Source organism: Athene cunicularia (genome assembly GCF_003259725.1).
Source record: "Athene cunicularia isolate RWA chromosome 1 unlocalized genomic scaffold, athCun1 chr1_part2, whole genome shotgun sequence".
Lineage (NCBI taxonomy): Eukaryota > Metazoa > Chordata > Aves > Strigiformes > Strigidae > Athene > Athene cunicularia.
The window spans coordinates 82105959-82123342 of record NW_020799092.1 but is presented as its reverse complement, the minus strand read 5'-3'; the positions used below and the strand labels follow the sequence as shown (position 1 = coordinate 82123342).

The 17384-nt window shown below is 52.1% G+C and overlaps 2 protein-coding genes across 2 annotated transcripts in view; both read right to left on the bottom strand.

Moving 5' to 3' along the window:
- Positions 1-2986: 2986 nt before the first annotated feature.
- Positions 2987-4434, bottom strand: LOC113491275 (olfactory receptor 1F1-like). The gene has a single exon (XM_026868042.1). It carries the CDS (start codon positions 4058-4060, stop codon positions 2987-2989), a length of 1074 nt encoding a protein of 357 aa, XP_026723843.1. The 5' UTR covers positions 4061-4434.
- An 11463-nt stretch (positions 4435-15897) lies between these two features.
- Positions 15898-17384, bottom strand: part of LOC113491274 (nucleoside diphosphate kinase 6-like) — a 1778-nt gene continuing 291 nt past the window's right edge. Inside the window, exons 2-4 of the mRNA XM_026868040.1 lie at positions 17282-17378; positions 16694-16854; positions 15898-16451 (exon numbers count right to left, since the gene is read on the bottom strand). Coding sequence (XP_026723841.1) covers positions 16285-16451; positions 16694-16854; positions 17282-17378 — 425 coding nt within the window. The 3' untranslated portion in view covers positions 15898-16284. The remainder of the gene's footprint in view (positions 16452-16693; positions 16855-17281; positions 17379-17384) is intronic.

Sequence of the window (17384 nt, the reverse complement as noted above, 5' to 3'; positions counted from 1 at the left end):
GGGGCCTGGGAATGTTTGACCATCACAGTGAACAACACAGACACAAGCTTGGCTGTAGTGAGCTGTTCCATTAAACAGGAGAAGTGTGTGCTGGCTCAGTGAAAAGGCAGGATGATCCTGCTGAGGTAGGAGATTACTCACTTGGTTTTCTTCTGTGTGCTAAGAATGCTCTTGGGAGATGTGTTGTTTCTGGGGTAAACCTTGAAAGAGGAAGTCTAGAAAATGGATTATTTTTTGAGAAAAGTGATTCTGTATTGGAGCAAGGAAAAATACTGAAAGGCTTCACTTAACAAAGAGTATGTTAATAACTGTCTTGGTCCTCATGCAGGCAGCCCATCAGAGGAGTGTTCTGCTAGAGAAATCTTTTCAGTTGAGCAAGTGAATCAGAATAAGTGTTGCTTGATACAGGCAGGAGAATATTTTTGAGAGCTCCATTTTTCCTCTTAACTGCTCTGACAGCATAAATAAGCACAGAGGTGCAGGTGGGTCGGGAAGAGCTGTCCCAGCTTGTCCCCAGCCTAAGGCTCCAGTATGCTTCAGTCAGTGCTAAAGGGCAGCTTCCACATCCAGTATCTCTCTCCTGGTGGGTGGTTTGAGTCCCTGTGCTGAAGTGAGGCCTTCCCCCTGTCAGCAAAAGGGTTAATGCCTCAGAGGCCTTTGCAGGACTCGTAGTTCAGAAATATTTGCAGGTAATGGTCTCACCAGTTCAGTCAAGGAAGGACTGAATTACTTGTAAAGGTGTGCTGGCTAGAGCCTCATCTGAAGAATGCTGTTATTATTTACAATATCCTGCTCATCTGACACAGTTTGGTGAAGAATGAGTTCCATAAACTAAAGGTATATAAACTCTGTAACGGCCTCATTTGGGCAGAGTTCCTCTCAGCAGTGTCTGTCACTCTGCTGCGCTGTGCTCTCCCTCGTAACTAGGAATAAACCGCTTGTGTTCTGACCTGGCTGAAGTTGCATCCTGGTTGTTCTGTCACAGCACGTCCCCGTGCCTGTTGTAGGCTGGGTTCCTTGCACAGTGGAAAGGGCCCGGACTCCAGCCCTCCTTCATCACAGGTGTGGGGAAAAGGCTGAGCAGGTGGGAAGCAAGACAAGAGGGATTTTTTTATTTTTAATGTTCACAGCAGTTTTCAGTAATAATCTGACATGAACTAAAGCCCTCCCTGGAACCAGTATACTCCAGGCTAGATGGTTCACATGTCACGGTAGGAGCTGGTTGTTCCTTTGTGGTGTGCAAGTACCGTCACAACAGGACTAAATCAGGGCCTGAGTAGCACAGCGCAGGGCAGAGCGTCCCGCTGTGACGCCTTCAGAGTTCAGTGAGGCTCGTGGGTCGGTTCTGGACTGTCCTGCACTTGGACAAGACTGTACTACCTGGGAGGCAGTGCAGCATCCCTGCTCCGTGTTTGATACTGAGGGAAATTCACAGTCTGTGTCGTCAGTCATGGGAAAGACACATTGTGACTCATGTTAGAAACTGTCAGTGTGAATTTTTCTGGAGGTTTTTGGTTTGGGTTTTTGATTGGCTGGTTTTAGGTTTTTTTGTGGGTTTTTCTGAAATAGCTTTCCCAATATCTTTTCCTCATGCAGTTTGCCCTTTATTTCCTGATGTTCCTTTGCAGGGGGCTCTCCACAATGGGCCTCATTGTGTCAGACTCTCATGTGTCCTGTTGAGACTCTGAACTAGGGATGTTTCAGTAATTTTTTACAAGAAGAAGGTAGCAAGTAGAGCTGGCTGAGAGGCTTGCTACCTGTTTGGGTAGGAGCAACAGGCCATCCCAACACACTGGTTGCAGAAATATTTATTTCCCTGAAGAATAACATCAGTGTACACTGTGCACTACAAAGAACTGGCAAAGTGCTCCCAACAAGCTCTGTGCCTCATAGGCTCATTTTTTGACTCTCACATGGGTTTCTTTGGGAATGGATTGGATTCCTCTGGGTATCTCCTGGTAACTGAGCTATGGATGAGCATGTTTTGGCCCCTTCCAGGCAACATGCCCCTGTGTGGCACAGCCGCAGTGGCTGCAGGCGTGCACAGCCTGTGCCAGCGTCTGTCTCCACACAGACACTTGCACCGGTGACTGGCTGCTCACGGCTTCTGCCATGGCACTGGACACAGCTGGCTCTCGTGTACCTGCCTGCAGATTTGGCCAGCAGTGGGAACCCCAACACCCGTGCGATCGCTTAAGCCTGTCCCCAGTTGCAGAGCCCCTGCAAGAAGGGGTTAAGCTGAGGCAGTGGCAGCTGGACGGAGCTGGCTGCCCTGTGTCACCAGCCAGCCCTCAACGGCCGCAGCCACACCACTCCCCTGCATTTTGATTTGTTGTGTCTGTAAGGCAAAGCAAGCGTTTCTGGCGAGGATTTAAGCAATGCCAGCTCACAGCTCAGTGCCGATAACTTGCTGTTTGACCAAAGCACTGAGAATAAGGGGTGGCCTGTTTAAACCACCGGCTGCTGTGCTAATGTCCAAAATGCTGCAGAGCTCTGGGGGGAAACCCAGCAAACGTCAGACTTGGTGCCAAAGTGCGTGTGGAAGGAGGGTGCTGTGACAGCCCCTTTGCAGAGGCCAGATTTTGCAGTCTTAAGACGCTGCCCTGTCTCCTGCGCAGGGCCTGGCTCAGCCTCTCGGGCATCCCCAAGGCAGAGTTCACAGCCTTGCTCGGGGCCAGCATCTGTCTGGTACCACATGAAATTGCCTTTTACAATGGCCCTTGGTGGCAGCATAGCTGCAGCGGGTCCTGTGCTGAGCTCAGAACGTGACACCTGCAGAATCAAGACAATCCTGGAACTGTAGCCCTATTCCTGATTTGATTTTGCCATTCTGCCAGCAGCGATGTGCCGAGGGCCAGAGAAGTGATGGCAGTGTGCCGCAAGCAGCCGCGGTCGGGTGCCCTGAGCCCGCTGCTGCCATCAGACTTCCCACAGACGGGCAATGCTGCCCGGGGCCGTGGCCGCGCTGGTGAAGCCCTGGTGTTGCTCATGCGCTGCCGCCCAGCCAGCCCCGTCTCCCCACGGCCTTCCGCAGGGCCCCCCGCACCTCCTGGTTGCGGAGGCTGTAGATGAGGGGGTTCAGCATGGGGGTGACTATGCAGTACAGTGCGGAGACCAGCGTGTCTGCTGCCGGGGAGGAGCCGGGGCTGGGCTGGTTGTAGTTCAGGTTGGCCGTCACAAAGTACAGGACCACCACGAGCAGGTGGGCAGAGCAGGTGGAGAAGGCCTTGCTCCGGCCGGCGGCCACGGGCATCCTGAGGATGGTGGCCAGGATGCGGAGGTAGGAGACAACGACCAGCAGGAAGGGGCTGAGGCCCACGAAGATACTGGCAGCGTGGAGGGCCATTTCGCTGGGGCGGGTGTTGCTGCAGGCGGCCCTCAGCAGCGGAGGGACGTCACAGAAGATGTGCTGGAGCCGGGCGGCCCCGCAGAAGGAGAGTCTGGAGGCCAGGAGCGTGTGCACAGCCGAGTCCAGCATCCCCCAGAGCCAGCAGCCGGTGGCTGCTGCCACACAGACGCCCCAGCTCATGGCGTGGGGGTAGCGCAGAGGCTGGCAGATGGCGGCGTAGCGGTCGTAGGCCATGACGGCCAGCAGCGCGCACTCAGCCCCCGCGCACCCCATCAGGAAGAACATCTGCGCCAGGCACCCACCGTAGGAGATGGTTGCCTGCGGGCACAGAGCGTTGGCCAGGATCTTGGGCACTGTCACCGATGAGTAGCAAATGTCCAGGCAGGACAGGTGGCTGAGGAAGAAGTACATGGGGCTGTGGAGATGGGGATCCAGGAACACGAGGGCAAGTATTGCAGAGTTCCCCAGCAGCGTGGCCAGGTAAACGGCCAGGAAGAGAACAAAGATGAAGGGCTGGCCACGGGGAAAGCTCAGGAGCATGAATTCCGTCACGTGAGTTTGGTTCTCCCCTGCCATGGGGCCGGCTGGGTTGGTCTGTGGGCAGAAATGAGCGCTGTGAGGAGGAGGTGGCGACTCTGAGCCAGGGGTCTGGAGCACAACCACCCCCAAGGCAACAGTCTCACTGCTAGGATGGTCTCGGTCTACCTCCATAGTGGTTGAAAGCTTCCCACACTGATTTCACAGACACCAGGGGTTTAGAGTCCAGGGAGCTGCCGGTCAGTGTTGGATACCTGTCTGCAACAGAATCACAGAGAAGAAACCGAGAACAGTGTGCAGCTCGACTAACCCACACCTCCTGGGTTCTCCTGCCAGCCCAACCCCCTGTCTTCATGAGTACACCAAGCACATCTCTCTTTCCCTCCTGGTTGCACTTATGGCAACTACATGCTTTCCTACCACCGGGATGTAGTTGCATCATTCCTTAGATGCCACAGCCACTAAGCTTACTCTTCCCCAGCTGCTGGGTTGGGGATGTGGCATCACCCTGCACCCGTTAAAAGAATAATTTTTTTTCTTTATCCTGTCTCCTGCTCTGCCATTTTTCTTCTGCTTTGCTCTGTGATAATCAGCACGTAAAAAACATGTTCCAACTGAGGGTGACTCACCACGTGGTGTTTGTTGAGCCACAGGTGAGTTTAAGCCATCAGGGGTCTTCACTGGCCTGGGCATCCTGATCTTTCTTCCATCCTCCCGACACAAGAGTTTTCCTTACCAGCATGTGACGATACAGTCACCATGTCTGCATGATGGACAAGGCATGGGGAAGCAGTTATTGCTCATAAACCTTAACCAAGGGCTGCTGAAGGTGGTACTTGCTGGATGCCTGTGGCCAGGGCTGCTGCTGCCCACCACGCCAGTGCCACGAAGCCCAGCAGACGCAGCCCAGGGGCACCGGTGCACAAATACAGCCTGGTGCAGCAGCCTCAGAGGGACTGCTGAAGAAATGGGGCTGAGAGGGGGTTAAAAACCACCTGCAGTTACCTTGTCTTGGGGTGCGGATCTGTCCCAGCCAGTGCTTGGCACAGGCACACTGTACTCAGGGGCAGCTCTTGGCTGGGTGAGGTGGAGGATCCAGAGAGGCTTGAGCTCACACACGTGATGACAAGGGGGCAAACAGGGCTGCATGACAGCACAGGGCACTGCGGGGACCACAGGCGATCGTGGGGCTGTGCATAATAAACTCCTGTTCTCCCTATGCAGCTTTTTCGTTGGGTCCATTCGGCTGCCTCGGCAGATGTCAGGACTCTATTCCCAAATCAGAGAAGAGGGTGAGCGGGCGCGGCGGCGCGTTGGGCAGGAGCTGCAGCGGGGCAGGTCTCGCTGACAGCGCTGGGGTGTGAGGGAGGGTGCCTCACTGAACTCCAGGATTTAGTCCCCTGCTATTCTGACTTGGCAGTTGTACACTTCAGAACACGGCCCACCTGCCTCAGTACAGAGCAGCTGTGAGAAGCTTTTCCTTACAGGTAACTCCAACAAACCTCCCGCAGTCAGGATTCAACAGCGTTCCCAGACAAGCTGTCAATTCATGTCACTCTCCATCTACTAAACATTGAAGATGTCACCTGATGGCTCTGCAGGGGCCCATTGCCATTATATAAGACCAAAGTGAATAAAAGCCTTCCCCTCCTCTTTATAGAGCAACTGAGGTCAATTGTCATGTGTCTTCACAAGATTAAACAAATTTCAAGTTCGTCCCCTTCCTTTACACCCATTAATCTGTTTTTAACTTCTCTGTCCAAAGCACGTATCCACGTATCAGTTGTTATGTTAAAATGTTGAGCAATGGAGAATTCACTGCTGCTGTTGGGAGGTTTTTTCCTTACAGCTACTTATCACAAGAAACTGTCAAAGCACTGTTAAAAATTGTGTGGGTTTTTTCCCTGTTGGAATTGCTCAAATGTCAGCTCTGTCTCATTCATAATTTTCAGGTCTTTCTCTTCCAGATTAAGGACCCTCTTTCTAATCGTATTTTCCCCCTGCTTCTACTTGTGCACTGTGATCAGTATCAGTGATTACAAAGTAGAAGAGCTAAGTTCTGATTCGCTTCCCTTTTACTCTCCAGTTTTTCAGCTTTTTAAAAAATAATATCAAGAGGAAAACTTGCAATCAAAAGATTAATTTTCTTTGCCGAGCCTAGTGACATCCAAACTTTTTAGTCCATCTGGGATGTGAGGGCTACAAGGCTGAGAAACCACTGCCTGGTCAAGCTCTCCAGCAGTCTCCAGATCAATATTGTTTTTGACAGGTTTTTTTTGTCACTAATTTTACATACATTCAGCAGGTACCTAAGGACTGTATCATCCAATATTCTGGAACTCTCAGATAGTTGCTCTTCCTCCAGCCAGCCCCAGCCAAAGCCATGGACATTTTGATGCAAGAACAGCCCAGCTTGCTTAGCCCAGCGTCGTGGCCAGGATCGGGTGCCTGAGAGGGGCGAGGGCTGGGGGCGACCACAGCAGTGTTCCCTCAGAATCACCTCCTGTCTCCAGCTGTCCCTGCCTGCAGACCTGCCTGATGTGCACATCGAGCTCTATAGAATCACAGATCAGCTAGGTTGGAAAGGACCTTGAAGATCATCTAGTCCAACCGTTAACCTAGCACTGACAGTTCCCAACTACAAAATAAATTAAAAATTACTTATGTGTGAACTTTCACAGCGCTAAGGCCGTTGGTGGTTTCATCAGGGCTCAAGTGCCTCTCTGCTGTGGAGGTGTGAGCAGGGAGGGCTCTGTCCAGGACCTTGTTGGGCACTTTTACCGCTGACCTGTAGCCAGAGGCAGGAGTCTGCAGGCAAGTTACAGTGAAGCTGGCACCGGTGAAGGTGGGGACCTGCCTGCTGCATTGGAGGAATAGGGGACCTCAGGAACCAGAGTGACAAAAATAAGAATAAACGTAATAGTCAGAGGTTAGGCATGTAAGGGTGAGTCACCTGTTTGTGCTCCGAACTGGGGCTCAACACTTGGAATAAGAGCAGGTGAGCAAGAGGCGTGTGAACCCCCTGCCTCTGGTTTGCTGTAGGTACCCAGCGATAACGCACAAGTCATCGTACTGGCAGGAGCAGCAGGGAATGGTTAGTTCCACTGCAGGAGGACGGTGAGTTCTGAAGAGCCACAGGCGATGCTCTCCCACGCTGACAAATTCAGGATGGATTAAAAATGGAGCTACAGGGCTACGGTAGAGCTGCAGCAGCTGTGCAGAGGAATGACCCTGATTTTTCACCATGGTCTGAAGCAGGGTAGCAGTCAGTGGACGCAGCCACATGACAAGAAACGCCAGATTTACACCCTTTGTCCTCAGACATCCTGTACACTGTGAAATAGGAAGACACGGTAAGAAAATCTCCCTTTCTCCCTTGGACTGCACAGGAATGAGCCTTGAAAGAGTCTCCCCCTTGTCTCAGCTCCTTTCCTCTCTCTCACTTGCACTGGAGGCAATTTCTCGTGGTAACTAATGGCTTACAAAGTATTTCCCCGTGCAGCTACACCTGTCCCCACCACTGACCGGACCAGAAAGGCTGGGCAGGGGTGCAGAGAGGGAGCACTGATGCCATCAGTGCTGGGGAGGCAGCTGGTTTCTGTCATTCCTGCCGGAGAGGGGAGGCAGCCCCACTGCTGCCATGGTGGCTGAGACCCCGCTCAGCCCCGGCGCAGCCCCTGCAGCGGGTGCCCTTCTGCCCAGCTCCAGCATTTGGGGTGCATTATGTTGCTGTTGCTCTTTCGGAAGGGCAGATGTGCTCTGTGCCTACCCAGGGAAGCCAGTGGCTCTGGCAGAAGGACGTGGCTCTCCTCGCCAGGCCACCACGTCCCGTTTGCGCTCAGGTGAGCGGCGCAGACAGCCTGGAGCACGCGGCTCCGGGAGGTCCTGACCTGGGCTGCGACCCCATCCCAGTTTGAGGCGATGGCTGGGCTGAGGGAGCCAGCAATAACGCAGGATTCATTTCTCCTGGAAGGGCTGACGGGGTGGTTGTGTTTGAGGCATGCCCAGCAGCCTGCCCGCATGCCCAGCCCCCCCAGGAGCCCCGGGGTGCAGTACTGGGTTTGCCCCCAGTAGCATGGCAGCAGGGAGCCCTGTGAGGGTCCCACCATGCGTGAGGCTCTGCCCCACCATAGGCAGCACTCCTGCCCTCCCTTACCTCCCTTACCTCCATGTCCAAGAGCAAACAGGGGACAGCACCTGGTGCTTGGGAAGAGGAAGAACTAGCAATGTCCCCCTTACCTGCAGAGGAAAAGCTGTGTGTCCTCCAGGCTTTGAGTGGAGGGGAGGCTTTTAACCCTGCAAGGGCCCTGGGGAGAGGCTTTCAGAGGTCGCTCTTGTTCAGTGGCAGAGCAAGGAGCAGAGGAGCATTTGCCCAATCAGCCTGCACAAGTGGGATGTGAGCCCACAGGACAGAGCCCTCCCGGCACAGGACCCACCCTGATCCCCTGTTCTGCTCCCGGCCGGGCCAAGTGCAGACCAGGCAGAGCTCTCCAGCCCTGGCCTCCCGCCCCAGCCCTGCGGCACGTCCTGAGGTGCTGGGCTGCAGCAGGACGGACCCTGCCAGGCGCCCTGGCCAGGGGAGGGTGGCTGGCTGGGGCGCCGAGCTGCAGCCCCTCTGCCCTGAGTCCTTCTTTATGACCCCACTGTGTCTGCTGCAGGGCTGTGGGTACCTACACCGGCCGTTGGCTACACTCGCAGTGACAAACCCGTGGGCAACACAGCGCCGGGTGACTGCTTGGGATCTGCACCCCAGCCGTGTCCGCCCAGCCCAGGCTGTGCGGGGTGCTTGGAGGGGAGAGTGTGGGGACTAGGAGAGACCACAGCTGTGGCGGGACCGTGACCTGGCAGCAGCTCTGACTGGGCTTAGTTAAGGCACCAAGCAGAGCCCTGTGGATTCTGGAAGAACTAGATGGCGGATTACATGGACTTACACAGGGTGAATGCTGCCTGCTCTGAGCCTGGAGCCATCCCCAAAAGAAACAGCAGGTTTAGCTGGGGTTCACCACATAGTGCCGTGGAAATGTGAAGTGGGAAACCAAGGACATGCAGAGACTGCAACAGGGAACGAATCTGGGGATCGAGACTGAGCTATGATCATCTCTGCAGCAGGAATGCAGCATCGCTTTGCTGATTTCTGTTTCCTGGTGATTGAGCAATAGGAGCTGATCCTACAACAACCTCCGTACCTGCAATTTCAAGAGTTGAGGAGCTGAGCAGTAACATCGTTTGGAGAGTAGGGAAAGCACAGCCAGCAACCCTACACAGAGGGAACACCCGTGTGGAAATTCAGCATAGACACTAGATGAAACTACTACCTCACTGAGGGGGAAAATCCGTGTCAGAAAGAACGTCTGAGGTTGTGAATGACTGACTTGCAGTAGCCGCGAGCCCTGCGTGTCTATGGGTGTTTTCAGGGCAGCTGAGTTGACAGGGCAGAAGGACCAGGATAACAGGGCTTTGTGACAGACATTTGCTTTGAGCTTACAAAATTGCACCTTCCTCTTGTGGCCCCCTGCAAGGCCATTCCTTCTGCAGGCTGGACTGGTCCAGCTCCCTCAGCCTCTGCTCACGGTGAGTGCGAGTGCTCCAGCCATGACCAGCTCAGTGGCTCTGCACTGAGCTCTTCTGAGCTTGCTGTGTACTTCTTGCTTTGGGAAACGCAGCACCGGATGCAGTACTTGGATACGCTCTCCGAAGTGCGAGCAGAGGGCTATAATCAATCCCCTAGTTCCACTCTCCTTGGTTCTGGTCACACAGCCCCGGATGCTGTCGGACGATGCTGCCAGGGCACATGGCTCACTGATGTGCAGGTCGCTGCCCACCAAGGGCCCACAGGGCCTTTCCCACAGAGCTGCTGCTCAGCCAGGCAGCCCCACACCCTTGTGTTGCCAGGGCTCTTCCTTCCCTGGTGCAGGACTGGGCGTTTGTCCTTGCTGAATCTCACGGGGTTCCCTCTGTCACTCCCCCAGTCTGTCCAGGTCCCCTGGATGGCAGCCCTGCCCTCGAGCATACTGACTGCTCCCCTCGGTTTGCTCTCGCCTGCACATCGGACAGGCGTGCACTCTTATCTCTTTCCTCTCACCAATGAAGATGTCAAACAGGACAGGTCCCAGGACAGATCCCTGTGATGATTTACCTCTCAGTGGCCTCCAGGTAGAGCACAACCTGTTCTAAACCTGATGATCCAGTTTTACATCGCTGCTTTCACTGACATGGCTGTTGCTTTGAATGCGCAAGCTGAATGCACTTTTCATCCTGCATTCTCTGCACACACTTCTACCAGCTGGGCAACCTCATTTGTCCTGGCTTTCTGCGGCCATATCTGGCTCAGGAGCTTAGTGGTTTGTTAATGGCAACGTTTCTCCCTGCTGGCTGCAACGGGCTGTTCTTTGTTTTTTTCTCTCAGTGATTTTGATTGTCACAGGTGCAGTTTCAAACAAATTTAGTACAAATTGCAGCTCAGGCTTGTATGTTCTCTTTTTCCTCTGAACATCTCTTTTTAAAAATATCCACGGGCAATGTTCTGTATGAGTCTCTTACAAATACCACAGTTGTAGCACTCAGACTTATCTAACAGAGATTATACTAAACCACCCCGTTTTACTATGACATCAATACAGTCAAGAGTCCTGAGCTTACAACTCCCTTGTACCATCCACGCAGGTGTTGCCACACTGGAGCAGGTCCTGTGGAGGTCATAGAGGTGGTTGGGCTGGAGCACAGGACACACAAGGAGAAGCTGAGGCTGCTTTGTTCAGCCTCGAAAGAAGGCAAGAGGGAATCTTGCTGTGACCTGCAGCTGCCTAACGGGAGTGAGGAGATGATGGATACAGACTCTTCTCACATTTGCATGGTGATGAGAAGAGGCAGCAGGCCTCCTTCTTCTAACAAGGAGATTTTTTTTTTGCCTGAAGAAAATTGCATCATCTCAAACTTTTATTATTTAATCAGCCACTTGTATTCATATTATAGGAAAGAACTGGCCAAAGGTAACTCACGCACTCGTGTTTGTCAGAAGCTAAGAGCGTGCACGCACTCGAACACCATGAGCACACAACACAGTGCATTATCCTGTGGTACTGCCCCTGCCCTGTGGGGTTTGGGGGCAGGTCTAACACCTACACAGAGTCCCAGACAATGGAAAGTGGGGTCCTGGCACCAGCCCCAGGGTCACGGTTGCTTCCTTGGACAACTTGTACTCAGAAAGCGACAAGTAAAGTCTTTCCTGTCAGCACTGAGCAGCACTTCTGCCTAATGCTTGCTCCCCAGCCTTCTGGGGACAGGTGGCCCCCGGCGCCCCACGGCCAGCTCCGTCCTGCTGCGGGGAACCAGCCCTCCAAGGCTTCTCATCCATCAAGGCTGCCCCAGGGGCCAATTAACACGCTCGAAACAAGATGCTTCAAACAGAAGGCTGAAGTTTGAGAGAGAAGTTTTCTTGTTTCCAGTTTGGTACCCATTCCCCAAGGCTTCTCTCCACAGAGAAAATACCACTAGGGCTTCACTCCCAATTACTAGAAGCCTACAGCACTTCACTTCCTCAGCTAGCACGTTTCTTTGAGACCTTGTAAACAAGCACAAAGCGGGCTATTAAAAGTTCAAGGCAGTCACTCCTGCAAGAACTTTGAAGCTGTTTACACTGGTTGTAATCCATTGCATCATAATGTACAGGCAGCAGAACAAGACATGGAGAAAGAATGTCTTTGTTCCATAGAGACTTCCCATCTTTGAATTGTTTATACTCCAGACAACAAAATAAATGTGAAGTTTTTAAGTATTAAAAGGAGAAAAAGATAAATAATTTAAACAGTGCTTTAGCAGTCAATATGCACTACCTGAATGACAGTAACTTCATGGAAAACAGAAGTTACTGCAAGTACAAAGCTGCAGTTCCGCGGCCATCTGTCATACCGCCTGTGCCTTCCTGGCCAAAGTCCTGCTCCACTCCAAGGCAGCACATCTGCCCCGGGTAGGGTACTACAGCCACGTCAGAGGTACGACGGATTGTCAGGGGTGTAACGGCAGTTTGAGATCCCCGGCTTTTACTGGGAGCACTGGGCTCCCGGCCCTGGGGGTGCACAGGGAGATGCAGGTCTGTGTCCAGCCCCAGCCCAGCGGCGGCTGACAGGAGCCAGACCACAGCTCCATGTCTGCAGCGGGAACCGCGGCAGGGCTGCGGCAAAGGCGCGTTGGCAGGGCCCAGAGCTGGGCTGAGACATCGCACAGCGTGGAGCTGTGCCAGAGCTTTCACAGAAGTGTACATGGCACAGTTTAAGATATGAACTTGGTTTACTATTGGAGGAATTTAGTGTTTGTGGCAGCGCTGGAGGTCAGGACACAGCACGCCTTGAGCACAGAGGGAGCACAGCATGAGCCCTCAAGACAGACTTTACAGGGAAAGGCAGCGCTGCTGGTTTGACAGCCAGAACTCGAGACCCCAGCACTGATTTTTTGACCTGTTTGGAGTAGTACACAGCGTAGCACAGAGAGGACACAGACCCCCCTGGACCAGACATTCTGTGCTTCCTTTCATCAGTGGAGAGTGACTGGTGGTTTGGGGCGATTTGCCCAATCTGTCGGGCTGGGACAGTCCAGACTCACAGTCCCTCTGGAGACTGGCACTAGGCCTGAGACAGTCCGAGGATTCCTGGAGTTGGCTTCCGACATCCAACGCTTTCACAGCTATTGTGTAGGTACGCAGGAGTGCACTGCTTCCACCGCCAAGCAGGGCACGGCCCCCCCAGGAGGTTTCTGGATATGGAGAGATGCTCTGCTGGACACAAGAAAGAACTGGTCAGGCAGGTAAAGGCTGAGGGTAGCCTTAGATGTAGTGACCACAGGATGGAAGAGTTCAGGATCCTGAGAGGAGGGAGAAAGGCAAAAAGTGTGACGGCCTGAGGGCACTAATACACCTCAAGGCTCCTGACCAGTCTCACTGGGGCCCTCCACCCACGGGCCCAAGAGCTCCATCTCAGGTCAGGCCTGGACCCCCATCCCCGCTATCATAGGCAGAACAACCTCAGCTTGAGGAATTTCACTTGTTGCCAATTAACATAAACTTTTAATTAGGGATTCGGATGCTGAGGAAAAATCAAGATGACAAATAATTAAAGAAACACTTATGGAAACACCTTTCCTTCCCTTCCCCAGGCTCAGCTGCAGTCCAACACCCTCTGTCCCCCTTCCCAGTCTCAGGTCCCCTCGCTGTCCCTGCGCGTTACCCTCCATTTCTCCCGATCCCTCTGGTGAGGTGATGCTTTTTAAGCACAGGAGGTTGGGGTCAGTGTGTTGTACTTTCCTTTGCCACTCACTGCTTCTTACTCTTTTCTTCTACTGCTCTTTCCTTCTTGTTTCCTCTGCTCAGTCACAGCACACCTGTGGGCTGCAGACCCCCAGGGGTGTAGCTGCTCCAGTGCAAGTCCTCTGCAGGCTGCAGTTCCTCAGAGGTGTGTCTGCTCTGGCCTCGTTCCTCCCTGGGCTGCAGTCTCTTCAGGGAGAATTGGGCCCATGGGAATTTCATTCAATTCAGTAGAGGGAAATGCAAAAAGTCCTCACCCCTGTGCCTGGGAAGATCATGGAACAGTTCACAGGGAGGACAGGGAGGTGATTTGGGACAGACAGCCTGGCTTCACCAAGGACAAGTCCTGCCTGACCAGCCTAGTGGCCTTCTAGGATGGAGGGATGGAGTGACTACGGCAGCAGACAAGAGCTACAGATGTCATCTATCTGGACATCTTCATTTTCCTACATTAATGCCACGACTATGGACAGATCTCCTGGAGAGAAACACGCCACCAAGCAGCTGCCGGTGCAAAGATTCTCCAGAATCTGCTATTGCATGTGAGACTCCTCCAGAACACAACAGCTACATGAAACCAGAGGTTGCTGCAGCAAACTGCAGTGGCCATGCCTGCCCCCCACCTGCTGTTTGTAACTGCCTCCCTGCACGAGGTGGTATGAGTCTTAAGACATTTCAACTTGTTCAGACAGATTGGGGACAGGGAGGGGGGCAGCATGTAGAAAAAAGTGAGAAAGGGTACAAGAAATTGTTTTACATTAAAGCCATTTACAAAACCAAAGGTAATTAATTCACCACAGGACCAAGAGGCACCAGGAGGTATACAAAAGAGATGCCAAGTGTCACTGGGGAAGTTAAAAAACATTTATTGAGCATTTACAAGGAGGAGAAAAAAGAAAAAATACTTTCATTTGAGTCTTCAAAACAGAGAGTATCTGCCGTCATATCATAAATCCAAAGGCTTCCTTTGATATTAAAAATAGTTTTTGATACTATCTCCTGCATATAACACCAAGTATTTCAATACTAGATCTCCTGATAAAAGTTCATAGAACATCTTTAGATTTGCAAAATAAAGACTCTGCCTAGGGAAACAGGACAACCTCTACTCAAGTACAGTCCTGGTGGACCAAAGAAATGTTAGTATGGCCATAAGAACTGGCAGGTATCTAAGGGATGGTGACTGTGATCTGATAATTATTCTGTGAAAACACTGCACCACTAAGCCAGTGTTATTTGTACTTGAAATTTTAAAAGGGTCAGTTTACCCAAATGTAATAATTGCAAGTGTCTAGAAAAAAAACATTTAAAACAAGAAGTGAAAGCTATGATTTATCATTTAATGACACCCCAAATTAATATCCCGAGAAGAATGCCACAGTATAAAGAAGAAAGATGAAAACAGTAGTAAGGGTTAATAGTTACAAGAAAAACACACAACAACAGAAACTCAGGGAATCAGCAAAATCTCAGTTGACAGTAGCGTTAAGGACAGCACGATTTCAGAGCTGTGTAAACACATACTCAGGCATGAGCAGCTCCACCATTGGATACTGCTGGTGAAAATAAAAGCAGCAATGCAAAAATGCAGAAATATTCCGCAGATCCCTTTGATCTGTACCTGGAACAAAACAATGACTGCATTTAATCTCATATAATAGGAAGGAAGGAACAAAAATGTTGATGTATTTAATCAAGGAAGCTCTACGGCAGCATTTCATACAATTAGACATTTTTCAAACAAACACCCAACATTTCACAGAGTTGTATTAAACCAGTCCAAGAGTAACGCGCCTTTGGCCTATGACACAGTAACTGGTAAACCTGGGACTCGGCCAACAGCTCAGTCAACCGCTTCAGCGACTCGTACCATCCACACTAGTCACGGGTAACTTCAGAAAAGAGGGTCAAGCTGACAAACGTCTCGTCCCGAGTACATCACAAAGGTACCTTCACCAATACAGTGCATTTGAAATGATCCAAAAGAAATTCACTCAGTACAACATGGCGCCTTAATTAAAAAATCAGCATTATAAGCAGCTATTGGGGGACAGTTTAAGTGGATTAAAAACTCATACAGGAACAGGTGTCACAATGCAGTATCACACAGAACAGCATAAATAAGCATGTCAGAACCTTGCACTGTACCTCAAAACCAAGTCCTCATGCACCACCATATAATAAATTTGTCAATCATCCGGATAATTAAATTACTTTGTCCATGTAACAAAGGACATGGAACTCAGTGCTTAGATGCCCAGTGAACCTACAGGCAACAAAGTCTCCAAGTTGCCATGAGGCATTTTGTTAGAAGGCTTAAAGAGCTCCTGGCAGAAATTCCATAGCCCCTGGGTACCAGTGTTCAAATTAACTTCTCTGGCATTTTATTATGGATTCCAGGAATCCACAGCTCTAACAGCCACTACCAAGTTTCATCAGAAGTGCGGATCTCATGCCCCAGGCAATTTAAAAGCACACCCCAGAAGACCGTTCTCAGGCCCGGAGCACTCCACAGCTCCCTGCGGCCGGCCCTGGAGCACAGCTGCCAGCCCAGCCCCGCGGGACACATGAACAGCTGCTAACCCCGACGAGGGCTCAGAACACAAATCATGAGACAAAACTGATGACAACCCTGTTTCTCAGTTTGGATCCACGAAAGCAAGGACTGGAGAGTTAGTATTGGCTTGCTTACCACTGCATTTTTTCGCATTTTTTTCCCCCTCTTTCCAGCTTAATGGACTGTGGGAACAGAGCAAATATTAAGAATCCAAGGCCCAGGAAAACCAATCATATCCTAACTGGAACTAGCAACCCCCTTCCACCTAGCCCTTTGATGGACTCACCTGTACCACTCGCAGCAAAGAACTGCGTGGCTAGACCTCTGTATGGAGCTGGAGTACTGCTACTTGAGAAGTTTTTCCTAAAATGCCCCAGCTCCCATACACTGCATGAATAACATAATCCCAGGTAGCATAACATGATGTGCATTAGGTCTTTCCCTCCCTGACGCTCCTTAAAACACTCTGTGGCTGCGTCCTGCCACGGCGCTGGCTCAGCGTGCTGAGCAGATGCTTCCACCCAGCAAACCACACCCACAGGTAGCTCAGCTCTGCTCTGTTTCCTCAGCCCTGAGCACACAGTGGACACGCTCCTCGACATTGTAATACACCTGCCCACAGCGCAGACGTGGCTCTTCCTGCTGGTACCAGAGCTGTTCATTGAACTCTGGGAAGAAAAAGGCAATTTCTCTGCTGGCTGATGCTGGAGAATCTGTTAGAAAACAGAGGAGAAAATGAGAGATGCCAGTCTGGTACCACCAACACAAGTGTGTTCCAAATGGAAGGACTGACACTGTAAAGAAAAGCATTGGGCTCGGTTGCACAAGGACAGCAGTGAGCAAATCATTAACTTTGACTCCAGAACAGAAAGCAAGCAAAGGCAGACAAAACACCATCATTCACACCTCCCTGAGCTCGAGTCTTTGCACAACACCCCTCCAAAGACAGGCCTACCTGAGCCGTGAGTGGTATTCCTGGTGTCCGTGAGGCCATAAGCTCCTCGGATGGAGTCTGGGACGTTGTTTCGGGCTCGGAAGACTTTGGTGGGTCCCATCAGGGATCTCCAGAGGGGGACAGCATTCTCATGGGCCAAGATATACGCCCACATGGGGCCACTGAGAAAAGGACAAGGGACAAGCAGATGTAGACAAGGTTACAAAAGGGCACAGCTCCTTCATTCTCCTAAATAGGGCAAGCACAAAGAAGCAGGAAGAGCAAGTGCTGTGCAGTGCTCTCTGGGAGGGGACACAGACCTCCCACTGCACCAGACACTGAGCCCACGGCACAGAGGTAAAGGGTTTGCACGAGTGACCTTCTCCTAGGCGGTGGCACGCACGCCCTTGGGCGATGCCTCCCCACCAAGTACAGCCGTTGTCCCGGCAGTTGGGTCCGGACATTTCTCCACCCTCGGGCCCAGAGCCTCCCACCCCGGTACGTCGCAAGCACCAGGGCCTGATGCAGCACAGCCCACACCCAGGCCCTCCGGGCGCAGGAGCTCAGGCCAGACAAGGACAAGCTGTCTCCCCGCGCCCCGCCCCGTACCTGGCCATGAACTCCACCAGCCGCTGGTAGAAGAACCGCCCTGCGGGAGAGAGAGCTCCGGAGTCACAGAACGCGGCGGCGCCGGCACCGGCTCTGCCTGCCA

What these genes read in the sequence shown, in the direction of transcription:
- LOC113491275 (XM_026868042.1), bottom strand. Translation starts at nt 4,060, where the DNA reads ATGGAGGTAGACCGAGACCATCCTAGCAGTGAGACTGTTGCCTTGGGG.